At 40.4% G+C, this 25,362-nt stretch overlaps 1 protein-coding gene across 1 annotated transcript in view; it reads right to left on the bottom strand.

The window, feature by feature from the left end:
- ACOXL (acyl-CoA oxidase like) overlaps positions 1-25,362 on the bottom strand; it is a 388,417-nt gene that overhangs the window by 15,559 nt on the left and 347,496 nt on the right. The window contains exon 18 of the mRNA XM_056126755.1: positions 17,056-17,157. Coding sequence (XP_055982730.1) covers positions 17,056-17,157 — 102 coding nt within the window. The remainder of the gene's footprint in view (positions 1-17,055; positions 17,158-25,362) is intronic.

The raw sequence follows: 25,362 nt of genomic DNA, 5'->3' as shown, positions 1-25,362 counted from the left end.
TGGGTGTATCTTGATTGGCTGAGAATAACTGGGAGAATAACTAGGCCTCCTGAGCACTGTGTGGGAGGCCTCCCCTTACCCCCACCAAAAATAAATTGCAGTTCCATATACTAACAATTTGGGCTGGAGCGATAGTACAGCGGTAGGGCGTTCGCCTTACAAGCGGCCAACATGGCCGACCCGAGTTCGATTCCTCCGCCCCTCTCGGAGAGCCCAGCAAGCTACCGAGAGTATCTCGCCCGCACGGCAGAGCCTGGCAAGCTCCCCGTGTCGTATTCGATATGCCAGACACAGTAACAACAAAGTCTCCAATGGAGACATTACTGGGCCCGCTCGAGCAAATCGACGATCAATGGGAGGGCCTTTACCTTTACCTTTTTACCTTATACTAACAATTTATATGTAAACACATGAAATTAAATATCCAGTATTATTTACAACTGCTCAAAAGAGAAAACATTGCATATAAATCTAATAAAACATGTACAAGATTTATTTGCCAAATACTACAATGCGCTGATGAAAGATATCAAACATAGTTATATAAATGGAGATATACTATATTTGTAGCTTTACCAAGTTTTGGTGCCTAAATACTGATAGACAGAAATGATATGTTTCATTGTGCTTCACTTACTGCACTTTGAAGACACTGTAGTCTTTATAAATTGAAATGCCATGGCAGTCCAGGATAGATAAGTCTATCACACTATTTCCCAATAGTATATATGCTCATCTTATGTCTCTGTGTCACATTTTATCAAGATAAACACTTTTTATTGACATCATGCTGTCGCATACCTACTAGACTAGAGTCATGATTCTAAAACTTTTTCTGAATGTTTGAGATATTGAAACAATGCTTCTGACTTTGTTTTCTTCAAGTGCACCATCCCCAAGCCCCAGACATCCTACTAACTGGCTCCCTAGTCTTTTTCTGTGGTCCCTATTTATACAATTTTCAACTATGGCCTCTTGGAATATCCTGGGGGCCTATGGAAGCCATTTAGTTCTTGGTCGAGAGATACTAGTTTAGAATAAATGTAACTTTTTTTGGGAGAGGGCACACCTATCACTGCTCAGGGCTTACTCCTGACTCTACATTCATGGATCACTCCTGGAAGGGTTCAGGGGGTCACATGTAGTGCCAGGGATAGAATCCATGCAAGGCAAACATCGAACTTGCTATACTATTTGTCCAGCCTGAGTAAATATATTATTTATATATACTGGGTTTCGAATGGCTGGTTTGAACAGCTGGTTTGCTGTGCAGTGTTGATCCATAGGTATAAAAATATTGAAAACTTTTCCTTGTAAATATTAAAATGTCTATATAATACACACAAAAATACCTTGCTGGGATTTTTGTGTTTTATTTTACTTTGTTTTGTGTCCATATCCATCAGTATTCATGGGTTATTTATGGCTCAATTCTCTTGGGTCACTCCAGGGGATGCATAAGTGGTGACAGGTTGGCCACATACAAAGCAAACATCTTATCCCTTGTGCTATCTCTTCACCCCATCTTGCTGCGATTTTGGTAGGAATTATACTAAATCCATACAGAAACACCCTAGTGATATTAAGGATTCAATTCTAGATAACAATAACAAAGCAAATATTGAAGTCAAGAGCATAAAATGAAATTTTAAAATAGCCATTGGAGCCATACAGCAGGTAGGGTGCTTGTCTTGCCCATGACTAATCTGGGTTCAATTCTCAGAACCCCATTTTCTCCTTTATCCCCGCCAGAGTGATCCCTGAGTTCAGAGTCAGGAGTAAACCCTGAGTATTGCCTGGTGTGGCCCCCCAAACAAAACAAAGCAAAAAATTTTCAATAAAAGAATAAGCCACCAATTGAAAGAAAATATTTGCAAGCTATGTATATGAAAAGACTCAGCATCTAGAATATAGAAAAAGTTAAATCCTTGACAGTTAAAACAACAACAACAATCCAATTCAACCATGGGCAAAAGACATTTTACTGAAGAGGCTAGCCACATAGATGGCATATAAGCACATGAAAAGATTTTCAGCATCAACGGCTATCTCAGAAAAACAATGTAAATTCACAATGGAATATCACTGTGTTAGCTATCAGAGTAGCTAAAGTAAACAACTTACCAAACACTGGTAAGAATGTAAAGAAACTGGATTGCTTTTTTGTTTCTTTTGGGGAAATAAACAACAAAGACCATAACCAGCAGTGCTTAGAGCTTACTCCTGATTCTGTACTCAAGGATCACACCAGGCAGGCTCCCGTGACCACTTGTGTTGCCAGGGATTGAACCCAGGTCAGCCACATGCAAGAGATAATATTTATTGTATTATCACTGTATTATCTCTCCAGCCCTAAAATGGAATTATTCTTATCTTGCCACTGGAAATAGAAAATGTTAGTCATCTTGAAAAGCAATTTGACAATTTATTTTTTAAAAAGTCAGCACAGCGTAAAGAAGCTGAAGCACATGCAGCCAAGCTCAGTATGATCCCTGATACCACAGTCCCCCAAGTATCATTAGGTACAAGCTGGAGACTCCTGAGCACTGTCAGTGTGATCCAAGTAATCCCTAGCACCACATGGCCTGACTACCATCAAATTCTTGGTCTCCCCCATTGAGCTGCTAGCCTGGTACGTAAAATCACTGGGAGCCCCCTCCCCCCACCCTCACAAATAAATCAACGTAGCAATCCAGCGAGGGCTTACATCAGCATTTACTTTAGAGAAATTAAAACCTCTCTTCATACCAAAACATGTACATGAATGTTTCTAGAAGCTTTAACTGGTAATCAAAATATTAAAAGAAAATGAATAATTTTTTAGTGGGTGAGTGGTCACATAGAGCTGGGGTGATAGCACAGCGGGTAGGGCATTTGCCTTGCATGTGGCTGACCCAGTTTTGATCCCTCCACCCCTCTCGGAGAGCCCAGCAAGCTACTGAGAGTATCCTGCCTACATGGCAGAGCCTGCCAAGCTGCTGTGGTGTATTCAATATGGCAAAAATAGTAACAAGTCTCACAATGAAGACCTTACTGGTGCCTGCTTGAGCAAATCAATGAACAATGGGAGGACAGAGTGGTCAAATCACTGTTGTACATCTGTACTATGGAACACCACTTAGCAATAAACAATAATGACCAAAGAGACCACTGATATCTGAAACCATTAGGATGAAGCTCCAGAAAGTTATGTTGAGTGAATAAAGCCTGCTTCTAAGAGTTGAAAATTACGGAACTGACTGGTAAAGTTTTCTTGGAATAAGAAATTAAAGAAATAGAGAACATGTTGACAGTTGCGATGGATTAAGAAAAAGGAGATATGAAAGGAGAGGTAAGTAAGGATATAAAAGATCCACACAAGGAACCCCTGTGATGATACTGCAATAATAATTACATTTTAGCACAGCGGTAGGGCGTTTGCCTTGCACGCAGCCAACATGGCCGACCCGAGTTCGATTCCCCCGCCCCTCACGGAAAGCCCGGCAAGCTACCGAGAGTATCTTGTCCACACGGCAGAGCCTGTCAAGCCACCCGTGATGTATTCGATATGCCAAACACAGTAACAACAAAATCTCCAATGGAGACGTTACTGGGCCCGTTCAAGCAAATCGAGCAGTATCTTCACCATATCCATGCACAAATATGGGTTTTATATTTTGTCCAATAGTTCTTCAGATAATTCCACCAAGAGAACAAATGTAACAGGACATGCATTTTCTAGTATTATATTTTACTGCTTCATATGGGGTGGTGAGATAGCACAGCGGGTAGGGCGTTTGCCTTGCATGTGGCCAACACGGCCCACCCGAGTTTGATTCCTCTGCCCCTCTTGGAGAGCACGGCAAGCTACTGAGAGTATCTCGCCAACCTGGCAAGCTACTCGTGATGTATTTGATATGCCGAACACAGTAACAACAAGTCTCATAATGGAGACGTTACTGGGCCCACTTGAGCAAATTGATGAACAACGGGAGGACAGTGACAGTGACTTCATGTGAATCTATGATTCTCTTAATATTAAAACTTGAACCAAAAACTAAAATCCCCCATACTTATAGTTAAAACAAATTTCAGGTTTTGTCTTACCAAAAGAGGTTTTTTCAAATCTAAACACAAAATATTTTTTTCTTTCTTCTTTTTATCTTTTTTAGATGCAGTGTAATGTATGTGCAGAAAGAACACACACATACAGTCATCACCCAGAATAAGAAAGAGAGAACCCTTATCTCAAAAGACCCAGAAAAAAATTCACAGTGGAACTTGATGTTTGTTCTTATATTTTCTTAGCAGCACCCAATTTGGCTAACAGTTTTAATGGCTTGTAGTTGAAGGTCATCATCTGTGATGTGAATAACAAGTTGTCCAGGGAAGCTATGTACAAAGGAATGCTGACTTTTCACAGCCCTAATGGACTATCACAGGTGAGTCTTATTTATTCTTTGTCTTTTTAAATGCCGTCACCCCTTACCCCTCCCTTCTCTAGTCTCTATATAGTAACCAAGTACTAAGAGCTTGGAGTCACCCAGAAGAGGTAAAAGTCGAGCAGTTCACAGCAATATTTAATTTTTTTAATCAGAGGAAGAGGATGACTTACTATCAGAATAAAAGAAAAGCATGTATGGGCTAGACAAACAGCTCAAGGGGGCTGAGTACAATTTTGCATGTAGGATATGGATACATGGTCCCCCGAACATTGCCAGGAAAGACTTTCCAAAACAAACAAGAGAGCCAACTACAAATATACTTTATTTTATGAAATAAAATCAATTTCTACCTAGACTAAAAATTGGTGCCAAAATGGAAGGAAAAATAGTACCAAAGGAATAATTTCCATTTCAATCAGTACTGTAGCACTGTCCACTGTCCTCACGTTGTTCATCGATTTTCTTGAGCAGGGACCAGTAATGTCTCCATTGTGAGACTTGTTGTTACTGTTTTTGGCATATCGAATACACCACCGGCAACTTGCCAGGCTCTGTCATAGGGACAGGATACTTTCAGTAGCTTGCTGGGCTCTCCAAGAGGGGCTGACAAATCAAACCCTGGTCGGCTGTGAACAAGGCAAACACCCTATGTGCTGTGGTAAAGCTCCAGCCCCAATCAGTACTATTCAGTTAAATTTTATTATTATGGAATCAATAAAACCCACTTCATCCTTAAGTGAATTCTACTCTTTCTGCTTGGAAATAGCTGAATGACATCTGCTGAATGGTCTTTTTGGTGTAATGTGGTCATTCTTAGGAACCAATTTCACCAGTGGGAAATTCTCAGGTTCTCAGGGTGAGAGATCGAACCCCAAATTGTCCCAATTACTTGGCACTTCAAGCAATTCCAGAACTGATTTTAACCTACGTTCATTCCTGCAAGATCTATAGTTCATCTCTAGGAGACAACAGTGACCAAACATCACCTACCTGCCTTGATCCATGTGGTTTGGAGAAAGTTGACTAGGAGGATGATCAGAGGGTGTTCTCACTGAAAGGCATCATTTAATGCAGCATGCAAACATCCATCACTACCTGTGCAGGAATTGAAGGGCTTGTGTGCTGTTTCTAAGACTCCTGGATATAGGTAATGAGGCACTCATTCTTGAAGTTAAGATTCCTCAATTCTTGTCCTCACAAAACAATCTGAAAACTCCCTCTTAGTTTTCCTCTTGTTTTCCTTCTTCCACCCCCCACAAAATAAAGTCTTATATTTTTGGGTTTTTTGTTATGTTATGTTTTGTTTTTCTTTCTTTTTTTTGGCCACAATGCAGTGGCTCCATTTAAATTTTAGAATTTAACTTAAATTAATTTTAAATTAATTTAACCTTATTTAAAATTTAGTTCAAAATCACCAGTGAGTGCTGTTCATCCTCTGAATTCAATAGGGTCAGCTACACTCCTTCGCATTCTTTCTCCAAGGCACAATTCCTAATAAGGAAGTAGCTTCTGTCAGTGGTCATGTACCTTCTGAACCACTTAAATGACCTATCAATCAATAGCCTTAAATGGGTCCCCCTCTCCTACCCCTCCTCACGATGATTAGCTATTTGATTGACTGAACTGAAACTAAAACCCAAACCTTAGTGGTTATTTTACACTTGAGCAAATACAGCCCAAGAGCCAAGATCACTTGCCAACAACAGCCTCCCTATGGCTTTTTTGCTGCTGCAGATGGCTGCCAGAGAGAAAAGGGACAGTCCCAACAGTGGACACATCATGATCACTAAGTACTGGTTATGCTACTATGTCGCCTTACCACCAGCGACACAAATCAAGATGTGGTCTTCTGCTGATTGGTCTGGATTTCTCCCTATCATATCTGTTGGCACACCAAAATGAAAACAGTCTTGGGAGAAGATCAGGGGTGGGAGTGGGGGATGAGGCACCATCATCAGCTGCTCCAACAGAACTTAGAAATGATAGGGACAATCAGCAAGCATTATTGGGTAAAAGAGATAGTTGTCTGGGGATTAACTGGGAGGGAACGTCAAGATTGCTTGGACACAGCCATAATCAGTATTCCCTTCCCCCCCCCCCCCCCTTCCTGTCTCTGGAAGATGGAAGGGGTTTCCCTCCTCATAAGGGGTGGGAGGGCAGCAGGTTATAGACCCTCCTGCAGGTTCTTTCTAATCTGCCTTCTCATGTGGCTCCATCATTTGGCAGGAAATAGAACCTGATTCAAGATTTTTGCTAAGAATTTTCACCACATTGAATAGGGCCGTTTTTGATCTGCAACCCACAACTGGGCTGTGGTTCTCTCAACACACCGAGTCAAAAAAGCTTCCTTCTGGGTCGATTTCTTTGTGTGAGCTGACCACACATCCCCATGTACTTGCAGTGTCTCCAAATGTCACTGAGAAACGCTGTAGCAGGGGTGCTGGGCACTGAAGGGTCAGATTGCCCAGCAGCTCAAGGAGCAAACCCTTTCTGGAGAAAAGACAAGGTTACTCCATCTGAAACTTAAATTCACCCAAGGAACTGGGAGAAAGTAAAGTTGGAGGACTCAAAGTCAGGAATTCATTTGCATTCAAATGCACCATTTCAAGAAACTAAAACTAGGGATTTGTTTTAATTTGTCTTTTCTCCTAAAGCAAAATAAAGTTGATAATAACCCACCAAAAGGGGAGGGACACAATTGGTAACTGTTGGGTTATTTGGAAAGGTTTCCCTCCTTAAATGAGCCTCGGTTGACTGTACTCCCTAACGCTGATAATTATCTGAAGCAAAATAAATACCAATGTCTAGGTTAATGAAGATTGAAACAGGATAATGCCTGAACACTAAATTTTCCAAGAACAAAGCACATGATTGTTCAGCACATCCCCCCTGCAAAAGTACTTAATGGAAAGGACAGAGAAACCTTTGACTCGGGGACCTGGTTGCATAGGAGCCCTCAGAGCACTACCTTGGGATACCTTTGAACCAAGGCCCTAGATAAGAGCATAAAGGTGGAGCCTGCCCATCCTCCACTGCAGGCCAGTGACTCACTGGAACACAGCGGCAGCCTGTAGGAGGATCCAGTAGCTGTGCTTTACCACTCAGTCAGCAGCTGTCAAGCCCAGATGCCCAATCCATAAAGCAGATTTACAGCCATTCATGCTAGCTGGCGCTGATGCTGATGGGGATTAGACAAGATAATGAGTATGCACCGGTTCAGTCCGCACTGAGGTTTCAGGCAAAAGGGAGTTTAAAGGGGAAATCAACCCAGCCCTTCACTTGGGACCCCCAGGGCTGGGGTGGGGACTGGCATGGCAAAGTGGGGAGCTTTTTCCAGGCTGATCAGAGCTCTGTAGTGCTCCCTGCAGAGACAATGCCTTATGCTTAATCAAACCTGCCCCTGGGGCGTGTGATTCTCACTCTGAAGCCAGCTAGACTCAGAAGCAGTTCTGTAAATCCTGTTTCTTAGTTTTACTCATCTGTTGAATAAGGGTTCTGTCAGCCTTATGTACCATGAAGATCTGATAATAAAAGTATATTTTGGTTTCAATACAGGTATTGCTAATGATGATTAAATTGGGGATTCAGCGTAATTCCTGGATTTAGATTCATTCAGATGAGCTCAGGCTGATTGCTATTTCCTGACACTAATTTAAACAACAACAACAACAACAAAAGCCAAACAGTTCTGGAATATAGAAAAGTGTCAGATAATATAAAAGTCCCATATAACACCCAAGAGTAGTTGAGGTAAGTACCAGGAGGTCTGCTCCACGGCTTGGAAACCGGCAGCACATGTTGGGGGGGGGGGGGGGGCGGGGAAGCAGTTCAGATAGAGAAGGGAACACCAAGTAAAGGATGTTTGGAGGATTTGCTCGGGATGTGAGATGCATGCTGAAAGTAGACTATAGATTGAACACTCAATACCTCTATTGCAAATCACAACACCCTAAAGGAAAGAGAGAGCAAAAGGGAATGCCCTGTCACAGAGGTGAGGCGGGATGGGGGGGATGGTGTGTGTGTGGGGGGAAGGGCTACTGGGATCATTGGTGGTGGAGAATGGGCACTGGTGGAAGGATGGGTACTCGAGCATTGCAAAACTGAAACTGAAGCACGAAAGTTTGTAAGTCTACAATTGTACCTCATAGTGTTTCACTAATAAAAATAAAGTCCCATATGTCCTTGGTCCAGTTTTTCCTAATATTAGCATTTTTAAAAATTGGGGCTTACTTTATAAAATAGTAAGCCATTATTGGTACATTCATGTTAATAAATAACAGACTTTATTCAGATTTTCCTAGTCTTTCTATGTCCCTGTCTGTATCAGAACTCATTCCAGGTGCCATACTTTATTGAGTTATCCCATATGTCTGTGGTCTGTGATGCTTTTGAGTCTTTTCCCTTCTTTTTGCACTGAGTTTGGACCTTTCACTGAAGAAAAGAATCAGAAACAAATACATGCACATTCGGTATTATTGTTATTATGGGGTAATACAGATTTTTACACAAATAAAATATACATAAAATTTTAAAGAGAGGAGTTATTTTTATTAGGAGCACTACTTTGGGGGATTATTTTGCATCACTGAGTCTCAGTATCCTCATGTGTAAGGATAATGTGAGCCATTCAAAGAGATGCATTTAGAGGCAACAGGCATGATATTGAAGGAACTTTCTGTTGTTGATACTAGAGTTTCTCTATTTTCTTTCTTTTCCCAACTTTCCTGCTGAAAATAACGAAGCTATACCTGGCTAAAACATGAAAAACACTTTCAAGGCACCAAGCCTCTGCCAAAACAATAATTCTAAATTTTATGGAGAAATGAGGACCAAAAGAAATAAGAAAGAAAGTTGTGTTTGCCTTGAAGGCATTTGTCATTTCCAGAAAATCTGAATTTTCACTTTGACAGCATCATGGTGGTTGAGGTGTGGTTAGAGAATTATGATAGTCAAAACCACCAGGCAAGAGATTTAACAGGAGGACCTCACTATGAAAATATGGATGCCAACGAGCTATACTGGGGTGGGGAGCACAGGAAGAAACAGAAATAACTGACCTTGTTTGAACTCTGAGTTTTCTGAGAACCTCAAGCTTTGAATTTGGCTTAAGGTGGATTCCAAACTGAAAGTATTTTCAGAAAACTTGCAAGGAGAAAGAGAAGATTTCTTAAATCTGGCCTTCATAAAAATATTATGGATAATTTTTCAATAACAATACCCAGTGAACAAGAACATAGCCACGGTTGGGAACGTAACTCAGTGGTAGAGCATATGCTCACATGTGAGATGCCCTGGGTTTAATCCCTTGCACCACAAAACAAAACAAACAAAAGCAGGCACCACAAAGACACATCATCTATGTTTACAGTGCTGAGGGAATGGGGGTGGGGGAATGGCAACTAGACATAACAGAAAAACAGTAAAATAAATGAATCTATGAAGACTAAAGCTACTAAAGAGAATTATTAGCTGAAGCCTGTAAGAAAACTTCCTCAATCCATAATAAAAAGACAAAAGTGAAAATACCCTTGAGTAAATGGAAGCTGAAAAGTAACATGGGTAATATAAACAATAAAATTCAATCCTAATAACTAGGATGAAAATGTGATGGGATGAACTAACCAGATTTCAGATGCATCTTATGGGACCACTAGGATAATTATAGTTGAAATGATCATTCGGGATAAGAACTGTGTGCTGATAGTAGGAGGTAAAGGAATAAATATGTTAACCTCTCAGTGCCTGTATTGCAAACCATAATGCCCAAAAGAGGAAAGAAAGGGAAAGAGAGAGGGGTGGGAAGAGAAAGAGAGAGAGGGAGGGAGAGAAAGGGAGGGAGAAAGGAAGAGAGATGGAAGAAAAGTTCCTGCCATAGAGGCAGGCTGGGAGGTGGTAGGTGTTGGGAGGGAAGCCAAGGACATTGGTGGTGGGAAATGTACACTGGTGGAGGGATGGGTGTTGGAACATTGTATGACTGAAACCCAACCAAGATCAGCTTTGCAACTGTGTATCTCATGATGATTCAATAAATAATAATAAAGGAAAAATCTATAAACTTCAAAAGCAGTAGTCATTGGGTCCTCTATCCACTTCTTTACAGTTCTCATCATCACCTCCAATTGACCAAGCACTCCCAAATATTTTGGTGAATAGAAGCTTCTAAAGGTATTCTGGGAGTCTTGAGATCCAGGCCAAAAGATGAAGTATTAAAGAAGGGGGAAGAAAAGTTTTTGTGTCACCTCTACTACATTTTCCCTACAATAATTCTGAGAAAGTCCAGATAAGAAGTGGGTTCTCAAGAGGAGCAGTTCATAGGTCTAACAAGACTTTGAACCTGAGCACCCAGAGTTTCTTCCATAGGCAAGCTCATTCCAAAGTGGCTGCTTCTTCCCTGCTTAACTCCCAGCCATCCTTGGAGGGCACAGTAAATGCAGAGCATGTCACCGTACTATAATATAAAAACATCTCAATATTTTACATGCAAGCTGTAGATTTAATTGAGTTCCTGTGAGATACTGAGTTACAAAGCTGATAATGGTCGGGTTTCAGTCATACAGTGTTCCAACACCCATCCCTCCACCAGTGTACATTTCCCATCACCAATGTCCCCAGTTCCCCTTTCACCACCCTCCCCCAGCCTCTCTGTCTCTCTCTGTCTCTCTCTTTCTTTCTCTCTCCCCCCCCCCACTTTGGGGCATTATAGTTTCCAATACAGGTACTGAGAGGTTATCTTGTTTGTTCCTTTTTCTTTTTTCAACACGTACTTCTTATACAGAGTGATCATTACCAACTATATTTTTCATGATATGGTCGCTTCTCTATCCCAACTTCCTTCTCTCCCAGCATTTAAGGTAGGCTTCCAACAGTGGACCAGTCTTCCTGGTGCTTGTTTCAACTGTCCTTAGGTATGGTCTCATATTATGGTACTGGAATAAAGACAGACCTGCAGATGAATGGAACTGAGTCGAAAATCCTGACATCAACCCTCAAATATGTGATCACCTAATATTTGATAAAAGAGCAAGAAATATTAAGTGCAGCAAGAAAAGCCTCTTCAACAAGTGCTGCTGGGGAAACTGGGCAGCTGAATGCAAAAAAAAACCCCCCAAAATTATACCTCTTTTTAATGCTAGGCACAAAAGTCAGATCAAAATTAGAGACCTCGATATCAGACCTGAATCCATAAGATACATGGAGGAAAATGTGGGCAAAACCCTCCATGGCATTGAAGCTAAGGCATTTCCAAAAATGAAATACCATTAATCAAGCAAGTAAAGCAAAAATAAACAAATGGAATTATACTAAACTAAAAAGCTTCTGCGCTTCAAAAGAAACAGTGACCAAGATAGAAAAAGAGCCCACAGATTGGGAAAAAATATTTATCCAATACCCATTTGATAAGGGATTAATATCCAAGATATATAAGAAACTGATAGAACTTTACAAGAAAAAACCCTACAACCCCATCAAAAAATGGGGAGAAGATATTAAAAAAAAACAATAGAAACTTTCTCAAAGAAAAAAACAAATGGCCGAAAGACATGAAGAAATGCTCTACATTGCTAATCATCAGGGAGATGTAAATAAAAACAATAAAGAGATATCCTCTCACACCATAGAGACTGGTACACATCAAAAAGAATAAGAGCAATCAATGCTGGTGTGGATGCGGGGAGAAAAGGATCTCTTCTTTTTTGATGGAAATGCCAATTGGTCCAGCCTTTTTGGAAAACGTTATGGGTATTCCTCAAAAAGATAGAAATTAAGCCTCCATATAACCCAACAATACGACCCTGGGGGCCCCAAAACACAACAGAAATGCTATCTGCACCTCTCTGCTCATTGCAGCACTAGTCACAATAGCCAGAATCTGAAAACAATCTGAGTGCCCAAGAACAGATGACTGGTTAAAGAAACTATGGTATAAGGGGGCATAGTGCCACCCAGCAGGTCAACCTGTACCTGCGAGGGTGATGTGCATCAGCAGCCTGGTGGTGCCTTCAGGCTTCCTGATAACCCCAAACTGCCTCTGTGCCTCTGGCCAAATCCCAACAACTTGGGACCAAGTTTCCTGAGAAATTAAATGGCCAAAAGTTAGGTATGTGGGAGTCACACTCACAAACCACCTCCAACTCAGTTATATAAGCTCATTTATCGGCCTTGCTTCAGAGACCCATGAATAAACTTTGAAAGAGATCAAAATCAGGCTACTTAAATGCATTAACAACCAAGATTTAGAGGTTCACAAATAAATCTCAAGGGAGAATAGCACACCACAGAGATGTCTCCCCAACCCTTGCCAGGATGATTTCACAGGGGCACCTCGGAGGGCGTCAGGTATGTCCCCAAATGAACCCCAGCAGCAGCAAATCTCCAGAACCCAATCTCTGCCATGTTCATGGCTGACCTTCACATGCTCGTCCAGAGCCTCCCATGTATGAGAATGAACCCACTAAAAAAGCCGGAAAACTCAAGGTTTCACAGAGTCATGGATGGGCGACCTTCACCCATCTTTCCGAGCTTCCTGTTCTCTGGCAGTCACGCCCAAGAATTGCCTCTGGACCCCATTTAAGTGCATTAATGGCTGTGATTCAGATACCCACAAATGAATCTCAGAAAGAGCAGAACGCCACAGAGATACCTCCGGACCCCAAATATTTAAAAATTTAGAATTCTAGCAGGGTGTAGCCGTGACACCTCATTCTATTCATGGCAAGCAATACAAAATAAATTATTTAGCATCTGCCTAAGGGGCAGGCTGGGGTAATGGTGGGAAGATTCAAAGTAATACTAGTGGGAAGGTGCAATGGTGGTGGGGATTGGTTTTGAAATATTGCAGGTGAACAATTATTGTGAACAACAATATGAAAATAAAATTTAAAAATTTAAAAAAATTTTTAAAAAGTAATGCAGAGTTCATACCTGCTTCAATCAGCTTATCAGTAACTGCTTAAAAAACAGCAGTACGCCTACATTTAAGAAAAAAAGGAAACTATGGTACATCTACATAAGAAACTATGCAGCTATTAGGAAAAAATGAAGTTATGAAATTTGCTTATAAGTGGATGGACATGGAGAATATCATGATGAGTAAAATGAGTCAGAAGGAGAGGGATAGACATAGGATGATTGGATTCATTTGTGGGATATAAAAAAATACATGCAAGCTGTTTTCTATCACTTACACCCTTTGATATATTATTTATCTAGTATAAATAATACTAGATAAATAATATATCATATTATCTAGTATCTAGAGATTCATTTATATACCACAAATGAATCCCTAAAATACCTGGACACAGGGAAACAACATTTTCCCTCTTGTGGGTATTGTTTTTAAAATTAAAAAGTCATTTTTCTTCGTTCTACTCAAAGTGAGTATTTTCTTTGTGGAAGATAATTTTCAAAAAGAGTTGCCATTAATTCTTTCCTTCCCCATTTGTATATGTCATTCCTCTTGAACCTAGGCCTATGCCTTTCTCTCACTATCTGAAGTAAGCTTGAATGCTGAGTTCCTCAACCTTTGATTAACCTTGTCCCCCTTTGGACCTTGTTTCCTTCCCATGGTCCCCTGTCCTACTAGTTGATCTTCAATTATTGTGCCATCTAAGCAATTTTCACCTGTGACCCCTTTTGAAATCTCCTGGGGCACTCAGTGGCCACAGGTTGAAAAATACTAGACTTGTCCTTCAAATAAGTGTCACATGGTACCAGAGAGAGAGAGAGAGAGAGAGAGAGAGAGAGACAGAGACAGAGACAGAGACAGAGACAGAGAGAGGGAGAGACAGAGAGAAAAAAAGTGTCATAGAGGCAGACTGGGGGGGTAGGGGAAGGAAACGGGAGAGTGGCAGAGGCAACTCTGGTGAAGGGACAGGTGTTGGAACACTGTATGACTGAAACCCAGTCATGAACAACTTTGAATCTGTGTATCTCATGGTGATTCATTTAAAAGCATTACACTGTAGCAATGTCCTCCCATTGTTCATCCATTTGTTCAAGCTGGCACCAGCAATGTATCCATTAATAGACTTGTTGTCACTGTTTTTGGCACATCAAATACAACACAAGCTTGTCAGGCTCTGCCATGCAGGCGGGATACTCTCAGTAGCTTGCCAAACTCTCCAAGAGGGATGAAGGAATCAAACTCGGGTTGGCCGCATGCAAGGCAAATGCCCTACCAACTGTGCTATCACTCCAAAACAGTAATAAATTATAAAACAGACAAAAAAATTAAATGTCATATTCTTCCTTTTTTTTGAGGGGCAGGGGAAGGCACACCCAGTGGTGCTCAGGCATTACCCTTGTCCTTGCTTTCAGAGATCACCCCTGGCAGGCTCTGGGACTGTACAGGGTGCCAGTGATCGAACCCAGGTTGGCCATGTATAAGGGAAGCACATTACTGGCTGTACTATCACCCCAGCCCTAGATAAGTGTCATATTCTACTTTAGCCTTATAATTCAGTCATCAGCTACAACACTTGACCAGCCTGTGACCACATGCTAGGAGGAAGATCACAGTAGGAAAATAAAAATACAATTTCCCATTAGCCTCTGTTTGTCCCTCAACCCAGCTGAGGTGGAAGACAAAGAAGAAGTCATTTTGAGCACTTGGCTTCCACAGAAACCACATAGAAGAGCATCTTTCTGCTGAGTCCTATGCACCCTTCAGAGTTCCAAGAAATAATAAAGGACTATTTCATCCCTAAGTTTGAGGATTTTTTGGTCTCATGGCAATCAATAACTGAGATACCTTCCATTTTTTAAATAATAATCTCTGTTTGGCTGAAAAAGGTCCTCTAGAATCATTGTAGTCAAACTCTGACAGGCTTCTCCAGGTTCTTCTGTCACTTGCTCACTTACTCAACCCTGTCTGAAGGCTCCTCTGCATCTCCAACTTCAAATAAACCAACTTTTCACTTTACTTTAACTTTCTGCTCTTAGAGGTCCAGCACAGGAAGGACTTAATTGACCTCTGAATTCTAAAATTAATCTTGAGGTCAAGTTCATTGGAAATTTTGTGATTCCTTGTATTGTTATTTGTGCTTTTAGTGTTCCCAGATGCAATGTACTCCCTTTAGTTCAGGGACTGCAGATACACCTGTATGTGTTTCAGCATCTCCCAGACAACCTGGAAGAGAACAGGCTGTGTTTGCGGGCGATTGTGCCACTTTTTTTATTAAAAATTTTTTTAATAGTGAGACATCATGAAGTACAGTTGCAGACTTACACATTTTTGTGCTTGGGTTTCAATTACACAATGATCAAAGACCCATCCCTCCACCAGTGCCCATTTTCCACCACCACGGGTCCCAGTATCCCTCCCACCCCCCGTTCCCCCCATCCCAGCCTGCCTCTGTGGCAGGGCATTCCCCTCTGTTCTCTCTCTCCTTTTGGGTGTTGTGGTTTGCAAAAGAAACATTGAGTGGCAATCATGTTTGATCTATGGTCTACTTTCAGCATGCTTCTCCAACCTGGAAGTATCCTCCCAATACCCTTATTTGGTGTTCCCCTCTTTATCTGAGCTCCCTTTTCCCCTAGTATGTGTGGTTGGCCTCCAAGTCATGAAGTAAAATTCCTGGTACCAATCTCGGCCATTCTTGGGTGTTAGTTTCCTATTTTGTTACTTTATGTTCCCCAGATGAATGCAATCTTTCTATGTCTATCCCTTTCTTTCTGAGTCATTTCGCTTAACATGATACTTTCCATGTAGTACCACTTGTATGTAAATTTCATGACTTCGTCTTTTCTAACAGCTACATAGTACTCCATTGTGTAAATGTACCAAAGTTTCTTTAACCAGTCATCTGTTCTCAGGGATTGTGCCACTTTTGTAGTCTTTGTAGCATTATGGTGGTGATTCTCTGGCTCCTCATTCATTTTCAGATGCTCTTTTTTATACTCGAGCGGGCCCAGTAACGTCTCCATTGGAGACTTTGTTTGGCATATCGAATACTCTCGGTAGCTTGCCGGGCTCTCCGAGAGGAGCAGAGGAATCGAACTCGGGTCGGCCATGTTGGCCGCTTGTAAGGCCAACGCCCTACCGCTGGGCTGGAGCGATAGCACAGCGGGTAGGGCGTTCGCCTTACAAGCGGCCAACATGGCCGACCCGAGTTCGATTCCTCCGCCCCTCTCGGAGAGCCCGGCAAGCTACCGAGAGTATTCGATATGCCAGACACAGTAACAACAAAGTCTCCAATGGAGATGTTACTGGGCCCGCTCGAGCAAATCAACGATCAACGGGAGGGCCTTTACCTTTACCTTTACCTTTTTTATACTGAATTGATATTGGAAAACTCACAACTTTTCTGATTGTGAACAATTAGTGAAAAATTTTAGTAAGAATGGAAAAACAAAATTTACTTAGTGCATTTTTGGTGCCTAAACAAGAAACCAGTTTTTATTTTCTTTCTTTTCTTGTCAGAAAATGTATGCATAGTGAATAATTTCCTAGTCATTTAAACTAAGTGTAACATAATCATGGTAGGCAATGAAAACATGTAAGCAAAATTTCAGGGGCATAAAAATTCTGAGAGGCGACCAATAAAAGATTCTCAGGACCGTTTTATAAGAAGTAAAGAACTGATAGTTGATGTACAAAGAGTTTTTTATGCATGCTGAGAACCCTTACCTGACTCCTAATCTTCGTGCTGTCCGAGGGAGTCAAATATTTATGTTCTAGATACCAGGCTCTCTCCTGGAACACCAGCTTGGTTCCATATAACAGGCAAAACTAAGGAATGAGGAGGGAAAACAAAAAATCATTATAAAATTCAGGGGAAAAAAAGGTGAGAGAAAAATAGCTTAATAATACTTTTCATAAAATTACAAAAGTTAATACTTCCTTAATGTAAAATGTTCATATTTTGAGTATGTACCACATGTTCTTTGAGTATATACCACATGTTCCAGCTGGAGCGATAGCACAGCGGTAGGGCGTTAGCCTTACAAGCGGCCAACATGGCCGACCCGAGTTCGATTCCTCCGCCCCTCTAGAAGAGCCCGGCAAGCTACGGAGAGTATTCGATATGCCAAACACAGTAACAACAAAGTCTCCAATGGAGACGTTACTGGGCCCGCTCGAGCAAATCGACGATCAACGGGAGGGCCTTTACCTTTACCTTACCTTTACCACATGTTCTATTTTTTTGGAAATCATTTTATGGTTATTGGGAAATAACTCAAATGACTGAGCACATTCATAGTCAATTTTTTTCATCTGTAACCTCACCTAGTTCTCTTTCATATATATTTGGAAGCAAAGTCTACACACATTATAGATTTTTAAGCAGGAGAACAGTACTTGTTTGTTGTCCTTCTTAATGTATAAAATGATATTTTTTAAATGCACATTATGAATAATAACATCTGGGTATTTTCTATTCAATTGAATTTCATAAATATGGCAATTCTGCTTTATATTTTCTTTAATATGTAAATTAGAAACATATTGTTATTCAATAAAATTACTCCTATTATATTTCTGAAATCACACACAAACCTCCTTCTTTACATCAGTTGTCATAAGAAATTCATTTTATGCAATAAGAAATGAGTGAACAGGTATGGCTCCCAAAATACAATGACAAAAATGGAAATGAGTTGGCCTGTATAAAGATGTAACTTTAAAATTATTTTTTCATTAAGTTTTAAATATTACTCTAAAATTATATAAAAGCAGAGGGACTAGTCCAAAGCACTTCCATTTCTCCTTCACCCAACTTCAAAAGCTACCAACTCATGGCCAACCTTGTTTTAGTTCTATACCTCTTCATCCCTCCTTTCCATATTATTGTGAAGCAAAGTTCAATCATTTTAGTTCACCCATAAGCATCTCTCTGTGTATCTCTAAAACATAATGACTTCTTAGAAATCAGACTGTCTCAAAGTCAAGTCCAGCAATAACAAGACCTTCTTGTAAAGAGAGTCAAATGGAGATGACCTTCACATTCGAAGACAATATATCTTTTATTGATCATCAGACTCCGAAATCACGCTATTTACAGTCATTTAGACAACACAGACTTTTCAACTTCTTTGCCTGAGGTTCTTAAATGCTCTTGAAATAGCTTCATTATGAAGTGCCTCAATAATTCAGCCTTCCCAGAAAGAGTCACGGTATGGTTTAGCAACTTTTCTATGAAAGATATTTAAGATTAATCATGGCTCTTTTATGAACTTGTCCAAGTCTGGGCAGTAGATGTTTGACCTGTAAATTTCCTTTGACTCTTTGATAAAAGAGCAACAAAGATGTTATCTCAGCTGGAACACACAGTGAAAACAGTGGGTAATAATCACTGCACCCAGAAAACAGGACTAATGTTACTGCTGCTGCTACTCCTCCTCCTCCTCCTCTTCCTCTTCCTTTATCTTCCTTCTTATTCATTTTTTTGAGGGGGGGCGGTTTATACCCAGCAGTGCTCAGGCTTACTCCTGGCTCTACTCGGGGATCATTGGCACAGCTCTGGGGACCATATGTGGTAGTGAGGATCGAACCCAGGTCAGCTGCGTGCAAGGCAAGCACCCTACCCACTGTACTATAACTCCAGTCCCCTATAAAACATGAGCTCTTATAAAAAACAATAGGTTGTGTAGATTATGTGACTAAACCAAATCACAAGTTTCTAGGGAACTTTATATCCATTACAAAAATATTTATGGTGAATTCTTAGGTGTAGAAAGTTTATCTTTATCACTCTTGGGTTTAATAATATAGGCTAATAAATGCAGAGACATAGAAATATAAGCATTTTTTAAAAATATATTCATCTTCTCACTCCATTCAGAATGCTGTGTCAGCCAAAGTTCAACCAAGAAACAGATGACACATTCACATTACGATGATTTAAGAAGAGTTTAATAATTTTTAAGCCTTGGGGCAAAATGTAAGAGGTTCACAAGGGGTAGTGTATCACCCTTGAGTAGGTATCTCTGGAACTGTTACCAACTGTAGGTTTTGAGAAAGAAGGGTCAGGAGTGGCTATTAGACCCATGATTGCTTGATGGCAAGGCATATAATATTAAAAAGACCTATGATCCTTAGTGAAGGAACACAGAAATCCCAATGTGACCCACCGGGAAGAAGGCAGGATGCAGGGATATCATAATCTCCTTCTCTTCCTCATATTTAGTCTCTAGTTGGGACTTTCTGTGACCTAATTGGATCCAGAGGGTAAGGATTCAATTGGTACAAATTATGTAGAAGTTGTTCTGGGGCTCAGGGCAGGCTAGAGAAAGGGAGACAGTAGAGTTGAAAAGGTAAGGTGGGAATATTCATCACAAATACCTTCTTTTAACACTTAACACATGCTTACCCAGCAACTCATCTAGTCTAATCTGACCAACTCTTTGGTCCCACGTAGCTCCTAAGAAGCTCCTGACTAATGATATGACTCCTTGGTTTCATTCAAGACTGATTCAGCTTCCTGACTAGATCTCATCCTTTCTGTCTATTCCTGAGTTGTCCTGTTGGTGTTCTGTGAATCTCACCTAACTGTTGCTCAGGGCTACTTCTCTTGCTTTGAACTTCTTTCTCTTTGAACACAGACCAGATACCCTTTTAGCCACCTTCTTCTCTTATCTTAGTAAATAGATGTCCTTGTTCTTGGTGATTTTTCATCCTGTCTGGGCCAGGTACCATCAATCCTGCTTTATTTTCTCATTCAGAACCTGAATGTCTCTTGTTTTTCATTCCAGAGATGGGGAAGGGGGGAGTCAGTGCAGTGAGATGCATTCCCATTGGAATCATGATGATTCCACTCCATTGCCGGGGAAAGCTAATCAAATAAGAGGCATGTGGAGGAAAAGCTGAAACCAGCTGAAAGAATGAAAGACAGGGAACTCAGGTCCTGAACACTGCCATCTTGACTTCAATCATGAGAAGAGGGTTTTTTTTTTTTTTGCTTTTTTGTTTTGTTTTTTAAATAAAGACAAGGGTGATTACAAGGGTGAGATGCAGAGTAGTCTGTGCCAGAATAAACCATAAGTCCCCCTGATGGGTTGTTACCCTGGGTAAAGGATTCTGGCATTGGGGGAAGGGTATACTGAGGATAATAATCTTTATCTTTGGACTTTGGGGCAAGGACAGTTGTTCTTGTCTAATACTTCTTTCTAAAGAATACTACTGTTCAAAGAACCACTGTAGTCAGACCTTTTCTCTCTATGGGATATGTATTTACAGAATATTGACCCCAAGAAAAGGAACTTGTCCTGCTGGTGTGTGTGTGTGTGTGTGTGTGTGTGTGTGTGTGTGTGTGTGTGTGAAGTCTATCAAAGAATCTATATTAAAAAACCTCAACAAATACCAAAGTGTGTCACATTATCACTTCTTTCTTCCGGATGATCAGCTTTCACAGATGGTCATCTTCCTCTCACCACATGCTCCCAATTCTCATGACACCTGGGACCCTGGTGGCCTCTCAATGATTAACTTCAAGATTTCTCAGAACTGAACATGATACCTGGATTTATTGTTACCGGGGTACCTATACCATCACCTGGGCCTGGACTAGGATATGGCACTTCGCTTGCAAGGTAGAATGGATTTTCTCTCCTAAGAGCCTAGTAACCAGAATGATGAGTTTAGTAAGACTTAGCCAAAGTAATAACAGAGGCTCTTGCTGATTGTCTCTCACTTTTTTAATTGCTCATGAACAACTACTTTGAATATCCTTGTCTAGAATTTCAACTGCTGTTTGCATCAATCTCAAATTCTGGAGTTTATGGAAGCTGCTTTCCTCCCATTTAGAAGAAATCTAATTTTCACATTTCTACTTTTCTTTTGTCCTATTTGGTTTCAGCTATCTTAAAGACTTAAGTCCTTCCCAAAGCAGAGGTAAGTTGTGAAGATTCTAGAGGAGCGGCATTTATCCTCTCTTTTTGCCGTCCACTGGTCTCAGAGCTTTCTTCCTGAAACCAGGAATCTGTCTATTCAAACTATGAATGTAGGAATACTGGCTTTTAAAATATCACTAGAATACCTGTCATGCCTCATGTAATGTGGGGACTTCAAATTTATTCTATACTATTCTTTGGTATTTGTTCTTGGGTAAGTGTTAACCCCTACTTCTACTCACTACTTGGTGTTTGTATATAACACCCTCTACTTGTACCTGCTCGAGCAAATCAATGAATAATGGGAGGACAGTGCTACAGTGCTACTCGTACCCTGGTTTCTTTAAATATGCCTCAAATCATACCTGGTTCTCTAGATTTATCATTCTACATTCTACATCTACAATATCGTTATACATCTTTTCTTACTCTTGACTATGTGTGCCCTTAAGATCTCTGTTCATGGAACCCTAAGTGCCAATATTTATTATGCACCTATTCTGTGTCAGGCATCACCGCCTATTTCTTTCTACTTTACCTAGTCCTCACAGTAATCCATAAAGGTAGATGCTAGACTACCTAGATGTGACCCAGAAGGCCCGGGTTGTGTAGAGACTGTAGAGGCTCAAGGTCCTCAGGACTAAGCCTTGACCCAGCTTTAGGGAGAAGATCCCCAAGCCCTTGGATTATTTTGGAGTACCACTGTATGCCTACAGCCTTGGGGCTTTGGGTCAGGCACATAGTTTATACAAACAGTTCAATTTATGGTTAACATCTGTTTTTACTGTCCCAGGCTCAAGGCTATGTTGTACCATTTTTTTAACCCTCTGGTAGATTATGATAACAATAACTGAGGTCAGTTATGTGAGTGCTCATATCTATATGACAGATCCCCAATGTAAACCTCAGATAGAAAGAGATGAGTAACTTGGTTGGTAACATTTGCCCATGTTGTCACACACTGTTGTTTGGAGCATCAAGTGTAGGACTCCACCAGCAAGAGGACAATAGGAGATGCCTTAGTGGTCTCACCTGAACCCTACCATGTACCTTATGCCTCTGAGCATTTTAATTTGCATCCTTTTGTCATAACAACAAAGGCCTATGAAGACGAAAAATTTTCTAGGTACTGTGAGTTCTTCTAGTAAAGCATCAAATGTGAATGTGTTCTACGGTTCCCCCAACATAAGCACCATTTTAGACATGGAAAACCAGAAGCTCAAGGAAGTTAAATCATAAAATCATGGTTGAAACTATTAGGGTTTTAAGATAATATTTTTCTTCTACTCCACTACAGCATCTCCACTTTTCAGAATGTAAAACAAAACAAACCACTTTTCTAAAAATAAATGGCATGGGTGCTATTCTGGGTAAGATGTAAGAGATGATTACCCTTGTTTCTACCCTGAGTGTAGCAATAACTCCTGACCAGAGAGTGGGAAGAAGCTGTTTGAGAAATTTGAAAAATAAACAATATGCTTATTTTTCATAATCATAATCATAATTTCATAATCCATAATAGTAGGTGGGTTATGGATTATTCCTTTGATGGTAAGTTAAGGTTTTATTGCTGGCATTGGTGGTCTTCAAGCTTATTCTTTGAGGCACTATACACATTATACTGGAATAACTTAACTTCAGATTAAAATGGGAAAGGGAGCCAGAGGGAGGCAAAAACTATGTAAGATGTCATGGAGAGGGATGGGTTTGAGAAAGAAACTTCATTCACTTGTTTATGAACTTCTGGGGCTGTCTTCCAGGTGTCTACCATGAAACTAAGTTTAATTGCCATAAAAATACTTTGAAAACTGAACAGGCAGAATAGAATGAGATTGCTAGATAGGTCACTAAATGGCACATCTGAGGGATATATCCGAATAGTAGTCGAAAGGCTAAAATAATACTAAACTGACATAAATAACACCGTGGACAGAAGGTGAGTTGAAACTTGCAGTTCAAACAACTTTATGTACTACATGACAAAATTAAAATATTAATATTCTTCATAGGATTTAAACAAGATTCCAAATCTTATAATAGAGATAATACCCAGGAAATTAATTCTTTAAGTTCAGTATATAAATTAAAGGTGATGAAATTATGTGGCAAAAACTTTAAAGATTATAAAAATTCTTTGATAAAAAATCACAAACCCATTTGAAACAAATAGAAAAGTCAGAAGTTTGACACAGTGGGAGTGGAGGAGTAGAGCACCAGATTAATTAATCTAAAGTTAATATTGTGCATTTGGTCACCTTAATCTCACTGCCCAAAAAGGTATCCAATCAAGGATAGAAGATAAGATGACTGAAGTGAGAAATAAGGCAGATAAAAGGAATCCAGGAAAGGAAGGACAAGCACAAAAGGAAACAACAGCAAGAACAACAGAAACAAGAACTGCGTGAGATTGTATTTTATCTATAACAAGCAATACAAAACAAATCATCTAGCACCACCTTTTTGGCAGGTTTGAGTGGTAGTGGGCCTGGTGTCAAAATATTGCATGTAACACAAGTAGAGAGAGAGAAAGTATTGTGTAAATTGTCTGCCACAAAGGCAGGGGAAGGGGTGGTATGGGGGGGGTGATACTGGGGATTTTTGGTGGTGGAAAATGTGCACTTATAAAGGGATGGGTGTTTGATGATTGCATGATCAAAGTTCAAACATGAAAACTTTGTAACTGTATCTCACAGTGAACAGGGGAAAAGGGGAAAAAATGAATGAAGCTCTTTTTCTCACTTTGCTCCCTCACCTACACTTAGACAGATGGCAGAACAAGGCAGGGCTCTTACTTCCTGGATATCTAGAAGAATTAGGCAGTGATTGTACATATGAACAAGGTGGTACAGGTAGTGCTCTTACACTAAGAAAGCAACAAAATAGCCTAATTTCTCAAACATCTGTATGCAAATTTGTATGTAAATTTTTCATACATACAATTGTTAAGAACCTACTACTGCAGAAAAAGTCCACTTTTGTGCTGTTTCATAGAATAAGAAGATACAAAGAATTTATAACTGAAAACACAATAATCAAAAATATGCTCAAGAGCAGAATAGGAGGAAAAGAAGAAAGAATTAGTGAACAAGGTTATGGAACAATTCCCTATTTGAGCAAAAGATATAACCTACACTTTAAGAAAGACAAAGTTTCACAGTGACCAAAATATAAAGACAGTCTACAGAATGGGAAAAGATATTCTCCAAATACACATCCGACAAGGGGTTAATGTCAAGGGTATACAAAGTACTGGTTGAACTCCACAAGAAGAAAACATCCAATCCCATCAAAAAGTGGGGCAACGAAATGAACAGAGACTTTCTCAAAGAAGAAATCTGAATGGCAAAAAGGCACATGAGAAAATGCTCTACATCATTAATCATCAGGGAGATGCAGATCAAAAAACAATGACATATCATTTCACACCACAGAGACTGGCCCAAAGCAACCTGTGTTGGCGCGGATGTGGCGAGAAAGGGACCCTCCTTCACTGCTGGTGGGAATGCCGACTGGTTCAACCCTTTTGGAAAACAGTATGGATGACTATCAAAAAATTAGAAATTGAGCTCCTATTTGACCCAGCAATACCACTCCTGGGAATATACCCCGGAGAGGCCAAAAAGTATAATCGAAGTGACATCTGCACTTGTTTGTTCATTGCAGCACTGTTTACAATAGCTAGAATATGGAAAAATCCTGAGTGCCCGAGAACAGATGACTGGCTAAAGAAACTTTGGTACATCTACACAATGGAGTACTATGTAGCAGTTAGAAAAAATGAAGTCATGAAATTTACATACAAGTGGTACTACATGGAAAATATTATGCTAAGCGAAATGAGTCAGAAAGAGAGGGACAGACATAGAAAGATTGCATTCATCTGGGTAACATAAAGTAACAAAATAAGAGACTAACACCTGAGAACAGCTGTGATAAATACCAGGTTGTTCACTCCATGGCTTAGAGGCCAGCCGCACACTCTAGGGGTAAAGGCAGCTCCGATAGAAAAGGGATCACCAAATAAAGGGTTGCTGGGAAGATCTGCCCAGGATGGGAGATGCCTGCTGAAAGTAGTCTATGGACCGAACAGGATTGCCACCCAATG

Source organism: Sorex fumeus, unplaced genomic scaffold (genome assembly GCF_029834395.1).
Source record: "Sorex fumeus unplaced genomic scaffold, SorFum_2.1 ptg000006l, whole genome shotgun sequence".
Taxonomy (NCBI): domain Eukaryota; kingdom Metazoa; phylum Chordata; class Mammalia; order Eulipotyphla; family Soricidae; genus Sorex; species Sorex fumeus.
The sequence above is the reverse complement of the archived record's forward strand: the minus strand, read 5'-3'. Positions and strand labels throughout refer to the sequence as shown.